This window comes from Lates calcarifer, linkage group LG7_1 (assembly GCF_001640805.2).
Source record: "Lates calcarifer isolate ASB-BC8 linkage group LG7_1, TLL_Latcal_v3, whole genome shotgun sequence".
Classification (NCBI taxonomy): Eukaryota; Metazoa; Chordata; class Actinopteri; family Centropomidae; genus Lates; species Lates calcarifer.
In genome coordinates, this window is record NC_066839.1 from 2183040 (window position 1) to 2202332 (window position 19293).

General features: G+C 40.0%; 1 protein-coding gene across 1 annotated transcript in view; it reads left to right on the plus strand.

The window, feature by feature from the left end:
• Positions 1–19293, plus strand: part of cnksr3 (cnksr family member 3) — a 40436-nt gene that overhangs the window by 15644 nt on the left and 5499 nt on the right. The window contains exons 3-15 of the mRNA XM_018660114.2: positions 1937–2139; positions 3220–3307; positions 5985–6026; positions 7235–7354; positions 8276–8335; positions 8528–8596; positions 8763–8912; positions 10494–10624; positions 10726–10910; positions 11438–11524; positions 12638–12941; positions 15682–15749; positions 18592–18764. Coding sequence (XP_018515630.1) covers positions 1937–2139; positions 3220–3307; positions 5985–6026; positions 7235–7354; positions 8276–8335; positions 8528–8596; positions 8763–8912; positions 10494–10624; positions 10726–10910; positions 11438–11524; positions 12638–12941; positions 15682–15749; positions 18592–18764 — 1680 coding nt within the window. The remainder of the gene's footprint in view (positions 1–1936; positions 2140–3219; positions 3308–5984; positions 6027–7234; positions 7355–8275; positions 8336–8527; positions 8597–8762; positions 8913–10493; positions 10625–10725; positions 10911–11437; positions 11525–12637; positions 12942–15681; positions 15750–18591; positions 18765–19293) is intronic.

Consider the following 19293-nt stretch of genomic DNA (forward strand, 5'->3'; position numbering starts at 1 on the left):
AGGCACTTTCTCTGCTCTGACTTTTACTGTTCAGACACTACAGGGTCATAATCAAAGTTAAAGGAATGTTAATGAACGCTGTATATTACCCATGATCCCCTTCTCCTTCTGGAGCAGGAAGTGTTGCAGGAAACAAACTCTGCTTCTAATTCTTGATATTTTCAAAGTTTCCTGGCTGGATATCAGAGATGAACGCTGGTTTTTAATGACTTCTAAGTCTTAACTGATCTGCAGCATTCTATTTTCACGTCACGCTGTATGTGAAAAGACCATCACTCTGGAACGTGCTGGGTCTGGTTCCAGCAGTTTAAGCCACAGACCGTCACTCAGTTAGAGGGAGATCGAACCTGCAACAACAGGTGTTCAGGGAGCAGAGTGGGAATGACAGAGGCTCCATTCTCCTTTAAGTCAGTGAACCATCAAGATGATTTCTGAGTCTTTAAAGACAAAACAGTTAATCAGAATCACTAGTTGCAACTCTAGAGGAGAGTTTCTGTTCAGTTCATGCTTTTCTTCAGTTTTTAAACACAGCAGATTTTTGTTTGTTTTGTTTGTGAGCAGATCAGATTCTGATTCACAGTCTGATTCTACCTGCTTTACTCAGCTCTTAGCTTCATCTACAGCTCTTCTCTGATTGACACATCTGCTTCTCACAGGCTGAGATCATGTTACTTTTAACATGATGTGAAGTTTGACCTCAAACACGATTTTAACTGGCGGTCAGGTGTCATGTTTCGTTAAGGTTTTTATTTTACAGTGCAGTGAGTCGACAGGTGGAATGTCAGTTTGGCTGCAGATGTTTTCGTTGGCTCTGAGCGTCACGACGCCTCAAACATCTGAGCCGCCTGAGGCGAGCCAGCGTGTTCACACCGTCACCTGACAGAGAATAAATTATAGATCCTGTTGAGATGTGTGGAGACGAGGGGAGAGGAATTCGATCACCTGCAGTTATTAATAAGTTTGGAAATCAGAAGTCAAAAAATGTGAATAAATGCTGTTGCCCTAATTCAGTCCAGCAGATTCTTTCTTTACTTTGACTTTTATTTATTTAACAGATAAAACAAATATTATTTCTCTTAATTTGTCACCAGAGTTACCAAAGAGCCCTTACTGAACAGAACTGATCATCGTTATTGATCGTTATCATCGTTCCCATGAACTGTCAGGAAGGTGAGGTGGTGGAATGTGTGTGAAAATATTTTTTTAGTCCAATCATTTCTATGGTGACTGGTCTGTAGGAATGTGTGTGGGTTTTTTTGGTGTGTGTGTGTGTGTTTTGATGGTGGGGGGTGTTTGGTCTGTGGGTCATGAGAATGAACTCCCTCCCATCATCTCTGAATACGATGTGAAGGTTGTGGTTTGTGTTTTGTTGACTGGAGCTGATTGGGATTTATGTGTGATTCAGAACTGAAGCTGTTCAAAAATGAATAAAGAACTTATGTGTAGTTTTAACATGAAAACTGAGACATTTCATATTTTTCTTCATAATAAAAACAACACAGTTCATGTTAAGAATGTAGCTCAAAGTCCTTTACACAAAAAAACTAAAATCGATGGACAAAAGATAATAAACAATATTATAGTGATAGTTTGGAGGCGTATATGACAAAAGCTGCATTCCCAATTTTCCTTTGAGGTGATATAGATGTTTTTTAAAACACTAGGAGAAAACGATCCTCTAAATCTAATCCACAAAACAGGAAGTTGGTGTTGTTCTTTCAGAATAAACTCAACTGTAGCTTTGAGATTTAGAGGTGATTGAAGATTTAGTGATAAATAATCGTTCACCGGGAACAACAAAAACCTCACCTCAGCTGATACATATTTAGAAACACTCAAACACCAAGTAAAGCTGGTAGGAGGTGGAAAACTTAATCTAATGCATTGATTATGTTTAAAAAGTAAGATCTATATTTTTTCGTCACATTTTTAACAGAATTACGGTGTGGAGTCGGATAACCTGAAGACCCTGGTGGGGAAGATGAGAGCAGCGTACCACAACCTGAGCAGTGCTGTATCGCAGCGCAGGAAGAACCCTGCCTACCAAAACAAGAACTCCCATCAGCCCTCCAACGAATTCCTCACCGCCGTGGTCGAGCTGATCGGAGCTGCCAAGAGTCTGCTGGCCTGGCTGGACAGGTAGACACAAGCACGCTCAGCACACACACAGAAAAACATCTTTAAAGTGTTTAGTAATTTGTTTAATGGAAAAGACGTCATTCAAGTGGAGCTTGTTGGACGAAAAATGTTAAAGTTCACATCCCCTATAAAGTACAAGGCCGCCTGAGAGAGTTTACGGTTCCCAAGGAAACAAAAGCGTGTTAAAATGCACCATCTCGTACACTCTCACTGTGACACAGTTATTATTAGTGCTGGTCCCTGTTAAACATGTGTGCTGTCTGTCAGCTGTCGGGGTGTCTCTGCTCTGCACTCAGGATTTTCTCAGCTTGTATGAGCTTGAAGAAAATTCCTGCTTCACTGCAGCTGTTAAACACAAACCCTGATGCCCAGAACACACCTGACATCTGACAGAAGAAAACACAGAGGGTTGGGGTTCAGCAGCATCTCACTGAATCTGAAGCTGTTATTACTAAATCCACAAATCATTTCAAATCAAATCAGGCTCAGCTTTTGACATTTGATCTAAAGTTCATCAAAACAGAAACAAAGATGAGTAATCGCCTCTTATTAACTGAGGAGGCAACAAAAACATTAATTAGTGGTGGCCTAATAAATGTTTACGACCTGCAGGAGGAGATGTGACGCGTTGATTAAATGCATCAGCCGCCTGAGAGTAACAACAGCTGCAGACTCCTTCCTTTTTTTATTTTTATTGACCTTCTTGTTCCAAATGCTGAAGTCCTGATTCATAATCATTGAGCTTATGAGCTTGAATTTTGGAAACAGAGTGATACTTTTTCATCTTCATCATCATAGATGATCTTTGACAAGTACAGACACCGGTCTGCAGAGAGCATTTCACTACTTACATCTGATAACTGCAGCAGGTGAAAGCTGTCGACCTGAATGTATTTGATGCCATTTTAAATGTTCCGATTGTTAGCCTCAGATCACAGCCAATCTGGCTATTTTGGCAACCAAAGTGGAGCAGACTTTTACAACCCAACCTTACAAACTCAGGCATCAGTGGCAGGGTTCACAGTTTCACTACAGGTCACCCACTGTAACAATAACAGTGACAATATTCTCTCTCTTCAGGACTCCTCTGACGAGCCCCAACGACTTCACTTCCACCAAAAGCAGAATCATCCAGCTCTGTCTGGAGCTCACCTCCACCGTCCAGAAGGTCAGTTAAACTCAGATGTCATCTCATCAGATGTTTTCTGTGGGAAGATACTTCTGTCAGAAGGGGCAAGTGAAGTCAAACTTTTCATCTCATGACCTCTGGGACTGTTTGTTTTTCCAGCTTTGATGATAATCATGACGATGAACCAGATAACTGTAGTTTACATGTACAAAGTCCTTTTGATGAAGATTCTCTTTCAGATATCAGCATTACCAAAACAAACAACTGAAGAGTTTTGCTTTTTAACTGTCTTTCATTTTATACACATTTCACCCAAAAACCAGTTGAATAGGGAAATCATCAAATCATGATCAACTTCTTTAGACTTGATAATCTTTCCTCCTCCTGCTTGTGTGTCATTTAAACCAGTAGAATATCAGTAGATTAATCAGTCCATACTGGATCTTCTGTACCGTTCAGGTGCAGGTTTTAATGCTCACTCACATCCCATCAGCTCCTTCCTGCCGACACACATGTCCATGCAAAGACACACACTGAGGCTGCAGTGGAAAAGAAAACATCATGGATCTGCTGAAAGAAGCTTTTTAAAGGAACAAGTTGTTGTGAATGAGCCGTGTTCAGACACGTGTACAGTACATGAGATCTTTAAAATCAGACGATGAACTCAGTGATACTTCTTAGGAGAAGTTCAGGCTCCTCAGGGTAAATGATGCTAATTAAACATGCAGATGAAAGACTTGTCGCTGACTGACTAAAACCTACAAGACCTGCTCTGCATTAGGGATCAGGACTCATGATGTTTCTACTGATACAGAAAAGCTTAATCAGGGATGAGGCTGGCATTGTTTTATGTTTCTTATTGTCCTTTGGCTCCAAGCTCATTGGTTCCTACTGAGAACATAAATCTTTAAATACATCTGGTCACTGTAGTTTGAATCAAACAGAGGAGGGAATAGTGCGTTTATTGGGGACTATTTGCAGTGGCGGATGAATCCACATTTGCTGCTCTAGTGGGAAAACCTTTCCTTGTCTGTTTTATTAACCTGTTTTGGACTTTAAAGTGTATCCACAACTATTTATTTATTTATTTTACATATTTATCTTTTTATACTAGTATGCCATGCCAGAAAACACTGATCATACAAAATACTACCTTAACCGGTAGCTGCTGCAAACACAACAGCTTCAGTGGAAATTAGAGATTGTTTTACTTGGTTCAGTTTTCATGAATTAAAAAGCCCTTAAATCTCTCCAATAACAACATTTGTGATTTAATATTATTACTGAGAGCAAACCAGAGGTGAAATTTTGGTTTTCAGGATTCACAGTGCAGTTGGATATTTTTTACAGTGTGTCACCTCCCTACATGTGACTGCAGAGCTCTAAGCAGCACTGAGGCGTCGCCCCGCCGAGCTGTCATGCAATCATCCTGTCAGCCTGTTTACAGGGAGCTGTTATTTCACCAACCGCAGGAGGAATCCTCTCAGTGTCTCTGGGAGGCGTTTGCGGTCCCTCCCTCTGGTTTCACTCTCCTGTAGGCTGTCATTTCTCAAATATTTGTTTTCCCGCTGATTCCTTTCTTTTTTTTCTTCTCCCATCCCGTCTCTGTTTACCACCATCACGGCTCTTCATACAGACAGACTTCTGAAAGAGGAACACCACCTCATGTGATACGACAGGCTTAAAATTCAGCTGTTAACAAACAAAACACATTTTTAGATTCAGTTTGTTTTTGGTGTTTCTGCATATTGCATGAGGTGTGTGTGTGTGTGTGTGTGTGTGTTCCCTTTATTACCTTTAAATTATTCTGAAAATATCTTCATAGTTGGATATTTTATATTTAATTTTTTCATTTCTGTAAATTTTATCCACATACATTATGATCTAGATTATGGGTCAGCAGATATGTTCAGCTGTGGGTCAGTATTTTCAATATGTTCCATTTTCCACATGATTTTTCAATCTGAATCATATGTGAATGTATTTTCTGTATTTCTCTTCAGGACTAGAGAATAAGCAGCTTTGGATGTTTAAAAGTTTGCATGAGCCTTGTATTACATTCGTGAAAAATCATGTAAACGTTTTTATTGAAAACTTCAGCTTCGTCATAGGGAGAGATATTTTGGGAGTTATCAATTATTAAGTAATTATTATTTATTTGTTTTGTGTTTTTTCCTCAAAACATAAACTCTTCTTGATGTCATCAAACTTATTGCCAGAAATATTACTGATGAAATGACTGAACTGTAAAGCTCTGTTTTAAACGATGTTTGTGCAGCTCTTCTCTCTAATGAGGAAGCACTGAGGAGTCTGTGGGGTCGAGGAGGTTACTCGTGACTTTCTTTTCCTCATTTTCATGGATAATTTGCTGTGGTCAGATCAGACCACAGATCAGCTGTCTCTGTTTGTTGACATGTACCTCTTCAAAATAAAAGCACAAAATAAAGGAAAATACCTGCAGTTTCTGGACAAGTTTAAAAATAGAAGTAAAGAACTTATAAATAACTTATAAATCAAACTGCATCATTAACATCATTAAATCTAATATAAATGCACCTGTTTACCAAGAATATTTTATTTGTTGTCTGTGTGACTGAAACTAGTTTAAATATGATTCATCTTCTTTCTGAGGCAGATTTTGTGTGTTTTGAACTGAAGTGTTATTTTTCTGCAGTGTGACGACCATCAGTCAGTCTCTCTGTCTCTGTAATTGCAGGATTGTACTGTTTATGAGATGGAGGAGAAGATTCTGGAAGTGGTGAGTGCTGCTTCTCTTCTTTTTCCTTTTGTTTGGATGCACAGAGATACTAATCTGAAGCATGTGAACACATATACACACTGTCAGTTAAACACACATTTCCTTTTGCCATCCTGTACTGAGTGTCCCGTGGTGTTTAGTGTGTGTGTGTGAGAGAGAGAGAGAGAGAGAGAGAGGCTGCAGGTTTGTTTATTCAGCTCAGGACCATCCACTTCTTGTCTTAGATAACACTTCCTGTTGGTTTTCCCAGAACACTGAATCAACTTTACCCACCGATCGTCAGTTTCCAACGTGACCTCTGACCCTCCTCTAATGAGACCTCAGGTTTTAGTTTAGTTACATAAATCAACAATAGGTGTTTTCAGACCAGAGGAACTTTAGTTTAATAACAGTTGAAAAACCCTCCCTGCTGCTAGAACTGCAGACGATCATAGTTCTCAGGACGCCATTTTGAGGGTTTTTTTGCTCCTGCTTCAGTGATGCAGGTTAGATCCTTAAAACCATTTGTGATTTTTGCTTCTAAGTTTGTTTTATTATTTAAAGTGACATAAATGACGCAAGCATCTCAAACATGACACTATGAGAGACCCTTTGAATGCATGAATGTTGTGTTTTCATGCTCCTCAGACTAACAGCATTACAGGGGTGTCGCTGAGCAGCGACACATCTCAGTGAAGTTACAGTGTGGAAGGTTTTGTTTTCACCTGGACAAAGTCAACCAGAGGAGGAAACACTGCAGATACAGATAAAGCAGAAGGAGTCCTGAGAACAATAAAAGAAACCTCTGTAGTGTTTTTTAAAGTTTTGTGTAAAAATAAATACAGAAGTTAGCCTGTTCTCCGCCACAGAGACCAGTTAATTTATAAACTGATGATGAGAAATAAACCAACATTTACAACAGAAGAAGAAGGAGCAGGACTCATTAACTTTGCAGAGGAGCTTGTTTTCCTGGTTTACTTGTAATTTCCTGCCTGTGTGTTTTCCTGATTACCTCCTTGCTTCCCATGACCTCAGACCCCCTGCGGTGCTCCAGGCTTTGGAGTCTAGTCAGTAGAAGATGATGATTGTATAAGACGGTGTTCAGGCCTCAGGCTCCTGGAGGATCCTTGTCTGTCGTGGAACAAAACCAACTGAAACTGCAGCTGTTGTCACTTTCTGATCAGTTATAATGTTGTTGTTGTTTGCTGTTTTTCTTGTGTGTGTTTCAGTCACGAGCTCTGAATGGCATCTGTGAGAAGACGGTCCAGGCGACCTCTGACCCCTCCAAGAGTGAGATGTCCTGTCTGGAGGAGGTTCACATCACCAACATCAAGCCTGGGGAAGGACTGGTGAGCTCAGACTCTGTTGGTCCAGCATTAACATAGACTTAAAACAAACTGTGTGATTACAGTACATGTGATGCAGCTTCCTGTTCTCTGCAGCCTGACTCAGTCTGTTCACTTCTTTCTGTGTTTCTGCTGCGCAGCTGCTCTGAAACTGACCTGTGATCAGCAGGATTCGAGTCTATAACAGGTCCAGGTCCTTGAACCTTTAGCTGGTTTGATGCAGGCTTGTTTTCTGATCACCAACCGCCGACACTTCACCTCGTATTAACGTGAAGCGTTAACCATGTGGATATTTACGCATCAGGAAATTCAAACTGGCTGCACCACACAGACTAGATCTTCAACGTGTTCGTATCCCTCCACCCAAAGCTTCGCTGGGAACTACCAAACTAAAAGAGAGAAATTTACACTAAACAGACTTTTAACGTTAGAATAAGTTTTAAATCTCTGCTTTTCAATACATCTACTTTCTTCTCCCACTGTGTGTGATATTTACTCCTCCACAAAAAGAGTTTGTTTCATGCTCTGAGTTCTGACAGCCAAAGGTCCAAAGGCACCTTCATTTAAATGGACGACAGGTAACAGATTAAAAGGCATGAAATAAAAGATAGAATACAAACATCATCATTTATATTCAGAGCGTATCAGCGGGACATCCCTGTCAGACAAGTACCAGGAGCTGCAAAAAGAAAAACCACAATTTAACCCCGACTTCCCCCGAGAAACACTAACAGGTATTTTTCTGCTGCACCATGAACCACAATCAGTGCAGAGTCGAAAACAGAAACAGATGTAAGTCCAAAAAGGAAAACCCCACAACCACCACTGCAACAAGAAATTACAGAGAAACCACAGATGTATTTATGTAGAGGATTCATATACATTCTCAAACACTGAGTCCTTCAAATCTGTTTAATCTCCCAGGGGATTTACATCAAGTCCACCTACGACGGGCTTCACGTCATCACAGGGACGACAGAGAACGTGAGTGTGCTGCCGTTTATAGACATGTAGTTTGCCTCTGGTCCTTCCTCATTTGTTTTTGTGACACTTTCAGAGCATCAGTGTTTTTCAGACATTTTAAATGCTTCTTTACTGGGGAAACAGTAGAAGATGTGTTTTTTGGTTGTGCACTGACCTTCCAGTCTGTCCTGTGTTTCTCTGTCTGCTGTTCAGTCTCCTGCAGATAAAACCCAGAGAATTCACGCTGGAGACGAAGTCATTCAGGTCAACAAACAGACAGTGGTGAGTCAAACGTCCAAAACTTTGGGATATGTGTTTATTTTTGCTCTTAATGAGATTTAGACGAGAAGATTCCCCACATTTTGAACTATTCTTTTTAAGTCTTAATTAATGCTAGTGCACTGCAGTGTTCATTACAGTTCAGTGTTCTGCTCTGTGATTGGTCCAGGTGGGCTGGCAGCTGAAGCACCTGGTGGAGAAGTTGCGGGCAGAGACTGGAAGCGTCGCCCTGGTGGTGAAGAAGAGGCCGTCTGGAGTCTCCGGTGGTTTTGCACCTGCTCCTCTGAAAAACCTGCGCTGGAGACCGCCGCTCGTACAGGTAGCAGAGCCAGCACTGAAATCACCTGTGACGTCGCCGTCTGAACTGTTTCAGTTCCTCTCTCCCTCTCCGTTGGTTTCCAGTCTGCCATCATAGCTTTCAGTTTCTACTCAGTCTGTTTCTGTTTGTGAGCGATCCAACCAGAAACTGCAGCAGCCACCCAGTCTGCTGCTCTGCTGAGGTGTGTGGGTGAACAATGGATCCCTTCTTCCCTTTTCCTGGAAAAAAAAGGATAGGAAACACGCCAAACATCAGGCAGTGTTGATGTGAGACTTGTATGGAAGATGACTCATACTTTACTCCACAATGTGATAATTCTGAATTCACCAAACCACCTTCAGGGGTTTTGTGTTGACAGAGGTCCAGGATGTGTGTGTTGAGGGAAGATAGGCTCCTCAAACGTCGCTCTGCAGCTCTGTCGATGAGCTCAGTCTCTAATCTTGGTTCTCAAAACAGACCTGAAGTCAGCCTGTCTGTACGTCATCGTCACACCCATCATTTAGTTCAAAGGTCATCAGGGTTTACATCTCTCCTGTACTCAGCCTGGTGATTTGTTTGACTACAAATAAAGGTTGTTCTGGATGAATCAATAAGTCAACTGATAAAAACTGATTTAACATTTAAGTTGTTTAGAAAGTAAAAACACCAAGTATTCTCTGGTTCCAGCTGATGTGAAGATTTGCTGCTTTTGTCCATTTTACATAATTTTTAACTCAATATCTTTGGGTTTGGGACTAAAGATGTACAGGGCAGTTTTCACTATTTTTTGATATTTGATAGATCAAATGACAAATCAAAAAATTCATAGATGAAGTGATAATGAAAATAATCAGTAATTGTAGGCTTTAAAATGGAAACAAAAGAAATCCTCAAATCTGAGAGCCAGAAATCATTTGACAAATTACTTTAGCAGTTAATTGATTTGTTATTAGTTATTGTCTGGCAATTGATTTAAAAGATTAATCACGTAATCTGCAGTTCATCTCAGTGGGCATAATGAACTAAACTAAATACACCTAAAATAACACAAACAAATATTTAGTTTCTTTTTTCTCCAAAAACAGCTGGAGAATGTTGTCTTTAGTAAAAGAGGACTATTTTCAGCAGCGGATTAATACACATTTGGTGCTATAGTGAGTATTTGGGGCAGCAGGACGATGCTTTGGATACACACACAGTGCTTATTAGGAGACTCTCAGTGTTGCTTTACATGTAACCTAAAGTCGACCTTTAATCAGCAGAGGAGTTCATGTTGTTTTTTGCTGCAGCCTAAACTCCTTCAGATGAGTTCTTGTAGCACAGACGCAGCAGAAAACGAGCTGAGTGAAGTTCCTGTGTTTATGGAAATGCAGAAGCTTTAGAGGTGAGAAAGGAAAAAGAAGAGCTTCGTCTGCTGTTTCTCTGCTCGAGCTGGAGCATCTCACTGTTGTTTTATGATAAACAGTGTTAAAGGAATCACCTCCTCTGCTGCTGTTGCTGTGTTCGCTGTTTCACAGAAACACTGTTACACAGAGTTCAAACAGAAACAAATGTATAGATGTTAACCAGCTGCACACTAATAATCTCTCTCTCTTCACTCAGACCTCTCAGGGAGCTCCAGGTCTCTACAGATCTCGACAACCAGAAACCTCAGACGCTCCTGGGAAGAGAGGGAGAACAACCATCTTGGATTTGTACATCCCTCCTCCCCCTTCTGCACCGTACGTACCGCTGTGAGTACCTGTTGATCACTGCTCATGAACACTATCTACACTGATCAACACAATATGATGAAATTACTTTCCGTCGTATTGATCCTTCTCCTCCTCTGCAGAGACGGGAACATGAACGTGTCTCAGAGCGTGAAGCTCAGGCCGAAGTCTCCGAACTCGTGTCTGGACTCGGATGTGCGGCGACGCTACACTGTTGCAGACGACAACAGGACGTCCGTCGTCAGCCCCGCGCCTGAACCCACCCAGCCAATCTCTGTCCGCCTTCGGCAGCGCTCATCCACGCGCTGTGAGTGCACACACACACACACACACACACACACACTGACGTTAACCTGTTTTTTGGAGTCTGATAATTTGACTAAAATGATTGTTTGTGCTTTCTTTTTGTGTGTGAATTTGACTGCAGGGCCTTTAATTTCTGTTAATTTCTGTCCTAAACTAGAGCACAGCATGAGCTCTATGGATTATACTGAAAGACTGATGCAGTACAAACTTATTTTTGATTAAAAATAAATGATACAAATATTAAAAAGATTCTGTGACCTGTGTCTGCATGTCAAGGTTGAGAAACTCTGCTTCTTGTTGCGAGTTATATGAGGAGATTGATGCCACTCTCGTGCTTTTATGGTAAACATAACTTTATCATAACCTCTGTTGGTCCCTGTGGCTGCTGCAGCTGTGGAGAATAGCAGGAGCAGATGTATCATGAGTTACAAACAAATGTATGAATGTAAAGACACAAAAACAAAATGAAATGTTTTATTAATTTACATCCACCTGCAGGTTTTAACTGTTAGTTTTGTCTGTTTGCAGGTAAACCTCGACCTGTCTCCATGCCGGTGGAGGCGTTTTCGGGCGTGTCGGACACGCACTCCAGGCCCGGAGCCAAGGGAAGGAAAGGTAAGCTCCACCTGTCCGGGCCGAACCAGACGCAGCCTCAGCGCCGGTAATCAGCGTGTTATCGGCAACAGGTCGCCGTCTGTCTGGCTCATTAACAGCCGAGGATAAACGGCGGCGAGGCGAGCTGCGTGCTTTGAATTTTTACCTTGTCGATCATTAACTCTGAGAGCTGAAGCTGCATCGACGAAGCTGATTTCAGTCCTCGTCTTACAGCACTTCACCTTGAGGAACAAACTGAGTGGATCTGAGTGTGTGTGTGTATTTGCAGTTTGTCCTGTTAAAGATAACAGGCTGTTAAGGGATTTTCAAGCCAGAACAGTTAAAGACACATTAAGAGGTGGACTGTTTTCCACTGACGCTTTAACTGAGTCTAACAATAGAATTCATTTGACGCACTGGTGTAAGAACCTGTGAGCAGCTTTTACACAAGATGTCGGGCAAAGTTACTTATTTTTTTAGTACTAACATAAATAAAAAACCTTTGTTTCTTTAATGAAGTCACATGTTCTTTAAACTGAGTGACGTGTTTCTGCAAACAAGAAAACCTTTGAAACAAAAAAGAAAATAAATTCTGATTATCTCACTTCTTGTTTCAAGAGGAACTCTACTTTAACCTGCAGCATTTCACCTTTTCATCTGAATCTGGTTTCCTTGTTTCTGGATCAAAGACTAAAGGGGGATTTTTAGTTATACTTTCAGGGATTTTACAGTAGAGAACTGTGATTGGTCAGTTTGGACTGCTCATGGTTTCTCCTACAAGTCGAGACTGTTCAGAGCCGATGACATTAATAAAGTTTTGGAAAACTCTCAGTTATCTGTTGCTTTTCAGTCATCGCCTCTACAAACCTTCTGTAGCACAGTGAATAAAACAACACAAGCATAGTGACTGCAGGGCGAATCAGGAGGCAGCTGTTCTGCTGTCTGATCAATGATACATCTGTCTGGTGCTGAAATCAATCAAACCCTGAGATACTGATCAATTTAATACCATGTCAAATATAAATTCAGCTTCAGACTGAGGCTTCAGAAGTGACACATAAAGAATAGCTGGACCAGGACATTTAAAACATTGTTCCAGTTGCAGACTGATAACGCCTCTCGTCTCCTGAACAGGGCAGAACATCCTTCACCGATATCTCAGTAACGAGGGGATCAGCACCATCACAGAGGAGGAGCCGTGTTTCCCTCTGCCGTACCGAGGACACCCGTCTATTCGTGGCGTCGACCACATCAGAGGCAGCCAGTGCTTCATCAATGCCGACCTGCACAACAGCGCCACCATCCCTTACCAGGAAGCAGCATCTAAAAAGCCTGCCTCCTCCACCCCCGCTGCTGCTTCGTCTCCTCAGGCCGTGACAAAGCAGTCGACGTCGCTGCTCGGCGGCTGGCTGGCTCGTCTCAGGCTGCTCAGCCACTGACGGAGGCAAAAACATAGTTTAAATTTTATTACAGATGAATTCTCCTCATCTGGTTCCTACAGGAGGATGTGTTTTCTCAACCTGGCATCTCCCAGAAAAAGGTTTTGAAATGTATAAGATGTCAATTCAGCAGCTGTCAACTCAGCTCAGAAAGAAAGTGAAATAATTAACAGAAAAACAACGTCTGGAATGAATCAAAGATGTTACAATGGAGGAGGTCAAAAACTCGACACAGTCTGTTCAATGGTTATTAGTTAAATTTTTCCATTTAAATAGGAATAGAAATTTCACCTTTTTTCATTTTCTATTAAAAAGATGGAAAATTAAACTAATAAGCATTAGATAAAGTGACTCTCTCCAGTTTGTGATCCAGCTGAGTATCTAGTTCAAGACATGACGGGACAGTTCAGTGGATCTGAATGTCTGTGTCAGTTACTGGAGCTGGAAAACGAGTGTGATTGGCTCAGATTTATCAGGACAAGCAATCAGGAACATACCTCTTCTTTAAGCCTAAAAAACACTTAAAAAGACGTGAATTTAGCTGCTGAAACCTCAACATCTTGTACGGACTTTGAAAACCTGGAGAGACTTTGGACATTTCATGAAAGTATTTAGACAACTCAGCTGTATTTATATCTGTAACAGCTGCATCAAAGACATATGAAAATATTTGTACCAGATCTGAATTTGAACCAGTATCTAATGTTTGACAATTAGGAATCTGTTAACACATTTTTAAATGTTGGACCTGCTGAGCTTCCACACAGGACCTCAAACTCAAGGAAAAACACTTTGTAAATAGAGGAGATAGTTTTCCTTTTTTGTTTATGACTGCCTGAATCTGCTGAAAATGAAGCTGGTTTTTGTTTTCAACAGATTTTGATTCAAAATCTGATTCAAAGAGCAAAAAAATCAAACTCAAGTGTATTTCTAGTTTAAAAATGATGAAGCATTTCTAAACATCACCTTTTCCTCTTTATCTCAGGAGCCATTAGTGCCTCTTGAGTCCAGACTTTTTGTTTGTCTGGACAAAACTATTTGTAAATACTGCTGACTGAACTTCAGTCATTTATCTGAGAAAAGAGTGAGTACATCAAATCATGAGAAGGTAAGAAAAAGATACACAAGAGCTTGACACTGTTAAATATTTCTGAGGCTTGACACTGTCCTGTTACAACAGTAATGATCTTTCTTTTAAGAGAGATAATTAATCATTTCAAAAATGCACTAACAAAGTGCTTTAACAGTCAAAGGGAACATGGCACATTAATAAAATGTTAACCAACTTCTTTAAGACTTAACATATATTTTAAAAAAGTGTTAAGGTTATAATAGAATAAAACTATATTATTATCTTCCTGTAAAAATACATAAAGAAAAAACATAAATGCCATAATGTCCTTTTAGATGTTTTACCTTAAATTAATCCATTTAAATCTCACATTTCAGTTCGTTCTGAAAACCGTCGCTGTCGTCGTTCGACAGTCGTCTGCAGATACTTTGAGGCAGGTCTGCTGGAAGCTGCTTAAAATTTCAGGTAAAACTTAAATGATCTTAAGTATTTCAGGTGTGTCTTACTGCACTCTAAAGAACATCAGTGGTTCCTCTAAAGGGTCTTTGAAGAACTCCTGTGTTTGAGGTTTCTATCATGAAAAATCCTGATGGAGTTCCTCAGGGAAACGTCTTGGATCCTCTGATGTTTACAATCCAAGAAGCTCCTTTTTACTTTTGTTAAGTGTTTCTGGTTCATGTTAGGTGCCTTTATACTAACAAAACATTATGCAAGAGCTATGAAGCTTGTACAAAACATTATCAGAGAGTAACAGAAACTGTAAATATCACAGAGGCGACCTCGTATTTTTATTAAATGTGGAAATAAGAGCTCAGATTTTTGAGCCCAACATTTCTGTTTAAAGTGAGACTACATAACTTTTTAAAGAAGAAATCCAAAATTATTCATCTTTAAAATAAAAAGTTGATTTAATCATTGGTAAAAGTAATGCATTCAAAATGAAAATGAAAGTACAAATGTATTGGCATCAAAATACACTTAATATACTTCAATGACTATATTCTGCTGGATTACTTGTGTCCCTTCTGAGGTCAATAAAGTGTTTTATCTTAACCTAAAACATGATTTATTTGCACATTATATCTTGTATTATTAATCTGAATCATAACTAACTAAATTTATCAGATAAGTAGTGGAGTAAAGTAAAACTGCAATATTTTAAGTACAAAAATAAAGTAGCCAAAAATGGAAACACACAAGCAAAGTGCCTCAAAGTTGTGCTTACTAGAGTAAATGTACTTCATCCTGTATTTACCAATTTTGGCCACAGGGGTCGCTGTTCAGTTAAAGTTACATAGTCTCACTTTAAAGGTGTAAATTCACTTGTTTATTGTTCAGGGTCATTTTGTCAAACTACATGTAAAATAATCAGAATGTGTTTTGTCCTGTTAAGTATTTTTAAGAGTCACTTTGTTTAAACTGCTTTCATTCTTCATGTTTAAATCTGAATTATTCCACAGTATGATGCCTCTGTGATGTTTTCTAACTTGTCTAGTATGAAAGTATGAAAAAATAAAGTGCAGTTTGTTTTGAAATCTTCTAACTTTCAACTTTCCAGCGTATTCCAGTATCTTTTGGTTGTAAGATGAACCTGTGAGGCACAAAAATATTTAGAAGTCCATATTAATGAGACAATCTTCATCTATATTATGTTCAAATCTTAACAGTTTAATGACAACTGAGCAAACACCATCTCCTGATGAAGACTGTGACATGGTGGAAAGCTCGGGAGCAAGTAAGTTCCTCCAGGACCTGGAGTTGCCATAGTGTTGTGTAGTGTTATTTGGCTTATAACGCACAGTAACTACATAATAAACATAAATAGGCAATTATTAAACTGTTAATACACAGAAAATACATCCAAACTGTCAAGAGAATCACAAAGTACAATAGCCATTTTACAGTTAAAATGTTAACACAGTGCCCCATCAAGTGGAGAATGTCAGTACTACACTTGAGTTCTTAAAAAATCTCAACATTAGTAGTTGTATCAAGCAATACCTTCAGAAAATATTCAGACCCCTTCAGTTTTTGCACAATCTTTTGAGTTGTAGATTTTATTTTGAATTGATAAAACTGCCACAAGTGAAAAGTGAAAACGTGCTTTTATTTACAAAAGTATTCTGACCCTTTGGTGTGGTTTCTGATAAGGTGCTTCCTGTTAGCCTTAATCATCCAGGATGTGGCTGGAACTTGACTGAGCTCGTTTTGAGGGGTGGAAGTTATGACAGGGTCATAACTTAGCAAAAGATGAATGCAGCCAAATACAGGGAGGTCCTTGAAGAAAACCTGCTCCAGAGCGCTAAAGACTGAAGGCAACAGTTCACCCTTCACCACATCAATGACCTGAAGCATACAGCCAAGACGACACGGTTTCTCAGACTTAAACCCTTAAACCTTAAACTCACACATTGCCAGTCAAACCTGTTCTACCTTTTCTTTCTTTGTGTTTCAGTTCACATTATGTCTGATTCAAACCTGCATGCAGAAACACTTTTTACTGCATGGTAGATGACAGTAAATGTGATTTTCAAAAGCTTAATTTTATAGGTGTCATGTTGTCAGGTTGTGTTGGGTCAAACAAACAACCACTGCCCACAGTCTCCTCTGCAACAGCACCACTCTGCACAATAACAAAAAAAACAAACTTCTACCAAAAAACCTGTTGTTTGAACAACTTCAGCTGCAGAGATGGTTTATTTTCTACAAGACAAAGAGGAAGTTTCTGAGAAGAGAGTCTCTGAGAAACAGACGAGAGCAGAAAGATCATTAAAAAACATGTGAAACAGGAAGGATGCCGTGGGGGTCGATTGTGGCGTCAGTCTGCGCGTGCGAGTGTGATTTTGACTTTGTGGTTTGTGTCTGGGTTGTTTTATAAATTCTCACAGTCCATACTGACGAGCTCTAGTTCCTCCTCTGCTGAGCGTCAGTCTGCTGAGAAGGCATTAAACTGGTAGACGTCCAGGCTGCAGGTAAGACCTTGCATAGGTTTTTTTAGGTGTTGATTCTCAAATCAAGTGTCAAATGTACTTTCTACAGAAGAAATGCTGTGTTAGGCCTGTGGATCATCAAGAGTAACTTTAATTAAATGCAGTAAAACCAAAACTATCTACACAGCTAGGCATGACTACAGGTGACTAAGAAGATTTTAGTGTTTTATTTTGTATAAATGCATGTAAAGATGTGCATTGTTCATTAAAGAAAAATAAAAAACTCATCAACGTGACATAAAGGTCCATTTAGCAGCTGCTCTGGAGTTCTTGATCGTGTCACATCATTGTCGCCTGTAGGTGGAGTTTGCTCATTTGCAGTGGATAATTTTAGGACTTCTCAACCACATCAGCTTAAAGGCCAAGTATGATTGAAAGCTCCAGAAAAGCTGCTAAATGGACCTTGTGGTCGGGTCGGTTTCAGAAGGACATTGACTGTGACTTAACTAAGAGTAAGGCTACAGATAGATGTCATTGCACAGCTCTATATCTGGACTATCATCACCACCGTTATGTCTTTCACACTCATTCGTAACAGATTTCTACAGGAGTTCATGAATAAAACAAAGTGGTACATTTTATCATTTACCATTTGGCCTCCTAAAGGCATTACTTTTTAAGGTCACAGTACAGCATGTGATGCTACAGTAACTGCTGACATATGTAGGTTACAGCTTTTGAATGGACAACGCTTTCAACAGGTGGTACAACCCAGTGCAGGTGTCACCGATGTGACTTTATTCTTGTGTAATTGTCTTAACTTGCTTTAGACTAATCTAAGAGCACAAATAAAACTGGCCTAAAACCACAGACAGTTGTAAGTATCTCTGTGAAACTGACCTCAGATTGTTTTCTCATCTGTACGTACGTGTGAACGAAGACAGACTTGAGATTTCAGTCTGAACAGGTTTATTGGCAAAAAAGGTCAAAAGATCTAGACTGGCTATCGTTGGGATTACACCAAGAATATAAAGGTTTCCAGGACACCGTTGGACCATGTGACATTGTGGCCTGATGAATCAAGGCCACAGCCATATTTACAATCATCCACAAACACCAAAACACACAAACAGAAAACCAAAGGGAGATGAATGTGCATTTACCACCACTGTGCAAAGATATTCAACTGAAAACTCGCAGGTGTTGTTGTTAAACTGAGGCTAAGCTAACTCGCGGCAGGTCCAGCATTCTCAAACCCTCTATACAAAAATGTTGTGTCACACCCATAAAACATCAAAACAAAAGGCTTAAATGTTAACACTTTGGCAAACTGATGCCATTTAAATTAGGTAGCAGCATTTCCTGTCTGCAGTGCACTCATTAATATACAGACAACTATCACTGGATTACTTTGATACTGAAGTAAAGTTAAAACGTGAGGATTCTTAGGTAAGTTCTGTAGTTATAAGGTGTCTTTTTTCTCACTGGATTCTGGCTGTTTATTTACAATGGACATAGAAGATATTGCTGTCCCCAGGAAGTGTAAATCGCACAGAATCTAAAACTGTGTCTATCATGTCTGTGTATTCAGATTTAATTAAGTTATTCTTAACAGTTTGATCTGAAGCTGTTATTTCCTCTCTCTAGGGTTGACTGCAGCCATGAGTCGGCGACGTGTCTCGGTCAAAGATCTAGGCGTGGTGGACTGTGAGGGCTGGCTTCACCGCAGGAAGGAGGGTCGCAGCTTCCTCATTAGCAAATGGAAGAAGTACTGGTTTGTCCTGAAGAAGAGCTCTTTGTACTGGTACACTGACAAGATGGTAGGCTCATAACACGTTTACTCTCAGCAACTCAAGTTCAGACTCATGACTCAACAGGTTTCTGCGATATAATCAGAAAAATCTTGTGCTGTATTAAGTGTGACTATGAGATTGGTATTGGTAAATTAAGCCTAAATGATATGACCATATATCTTTGAAGCACATTGATTGTTTTTAAACCATTGTCCACCACTTTGGTCTGGATTAAAAAACATTATTTTGTTCATTAAATTGTTGAAATTTTCACATTCATGGTTCCCAGAGGATGAATCCTAGAGACTTTGCTGTTTATTGTGGTGGATTTCCTTCTGTCTTTGTGTTGTAAACGACGACAAGAGACTGAGTGTCATCCAATTCACGCAGGTTTTCCCCCTGATCATTATGACCTGGACACTGGATTCAGTGTCCCCAGCTGTCTGACCTCCCACCGAGACGTGATCTAACCTTTAAAACATTCTGCATGGGAACACATGTCTAAACCCCCTTTCCCCTCTTATCCCGTCTTAGTTCAGTCAGCTCACTATTTTCC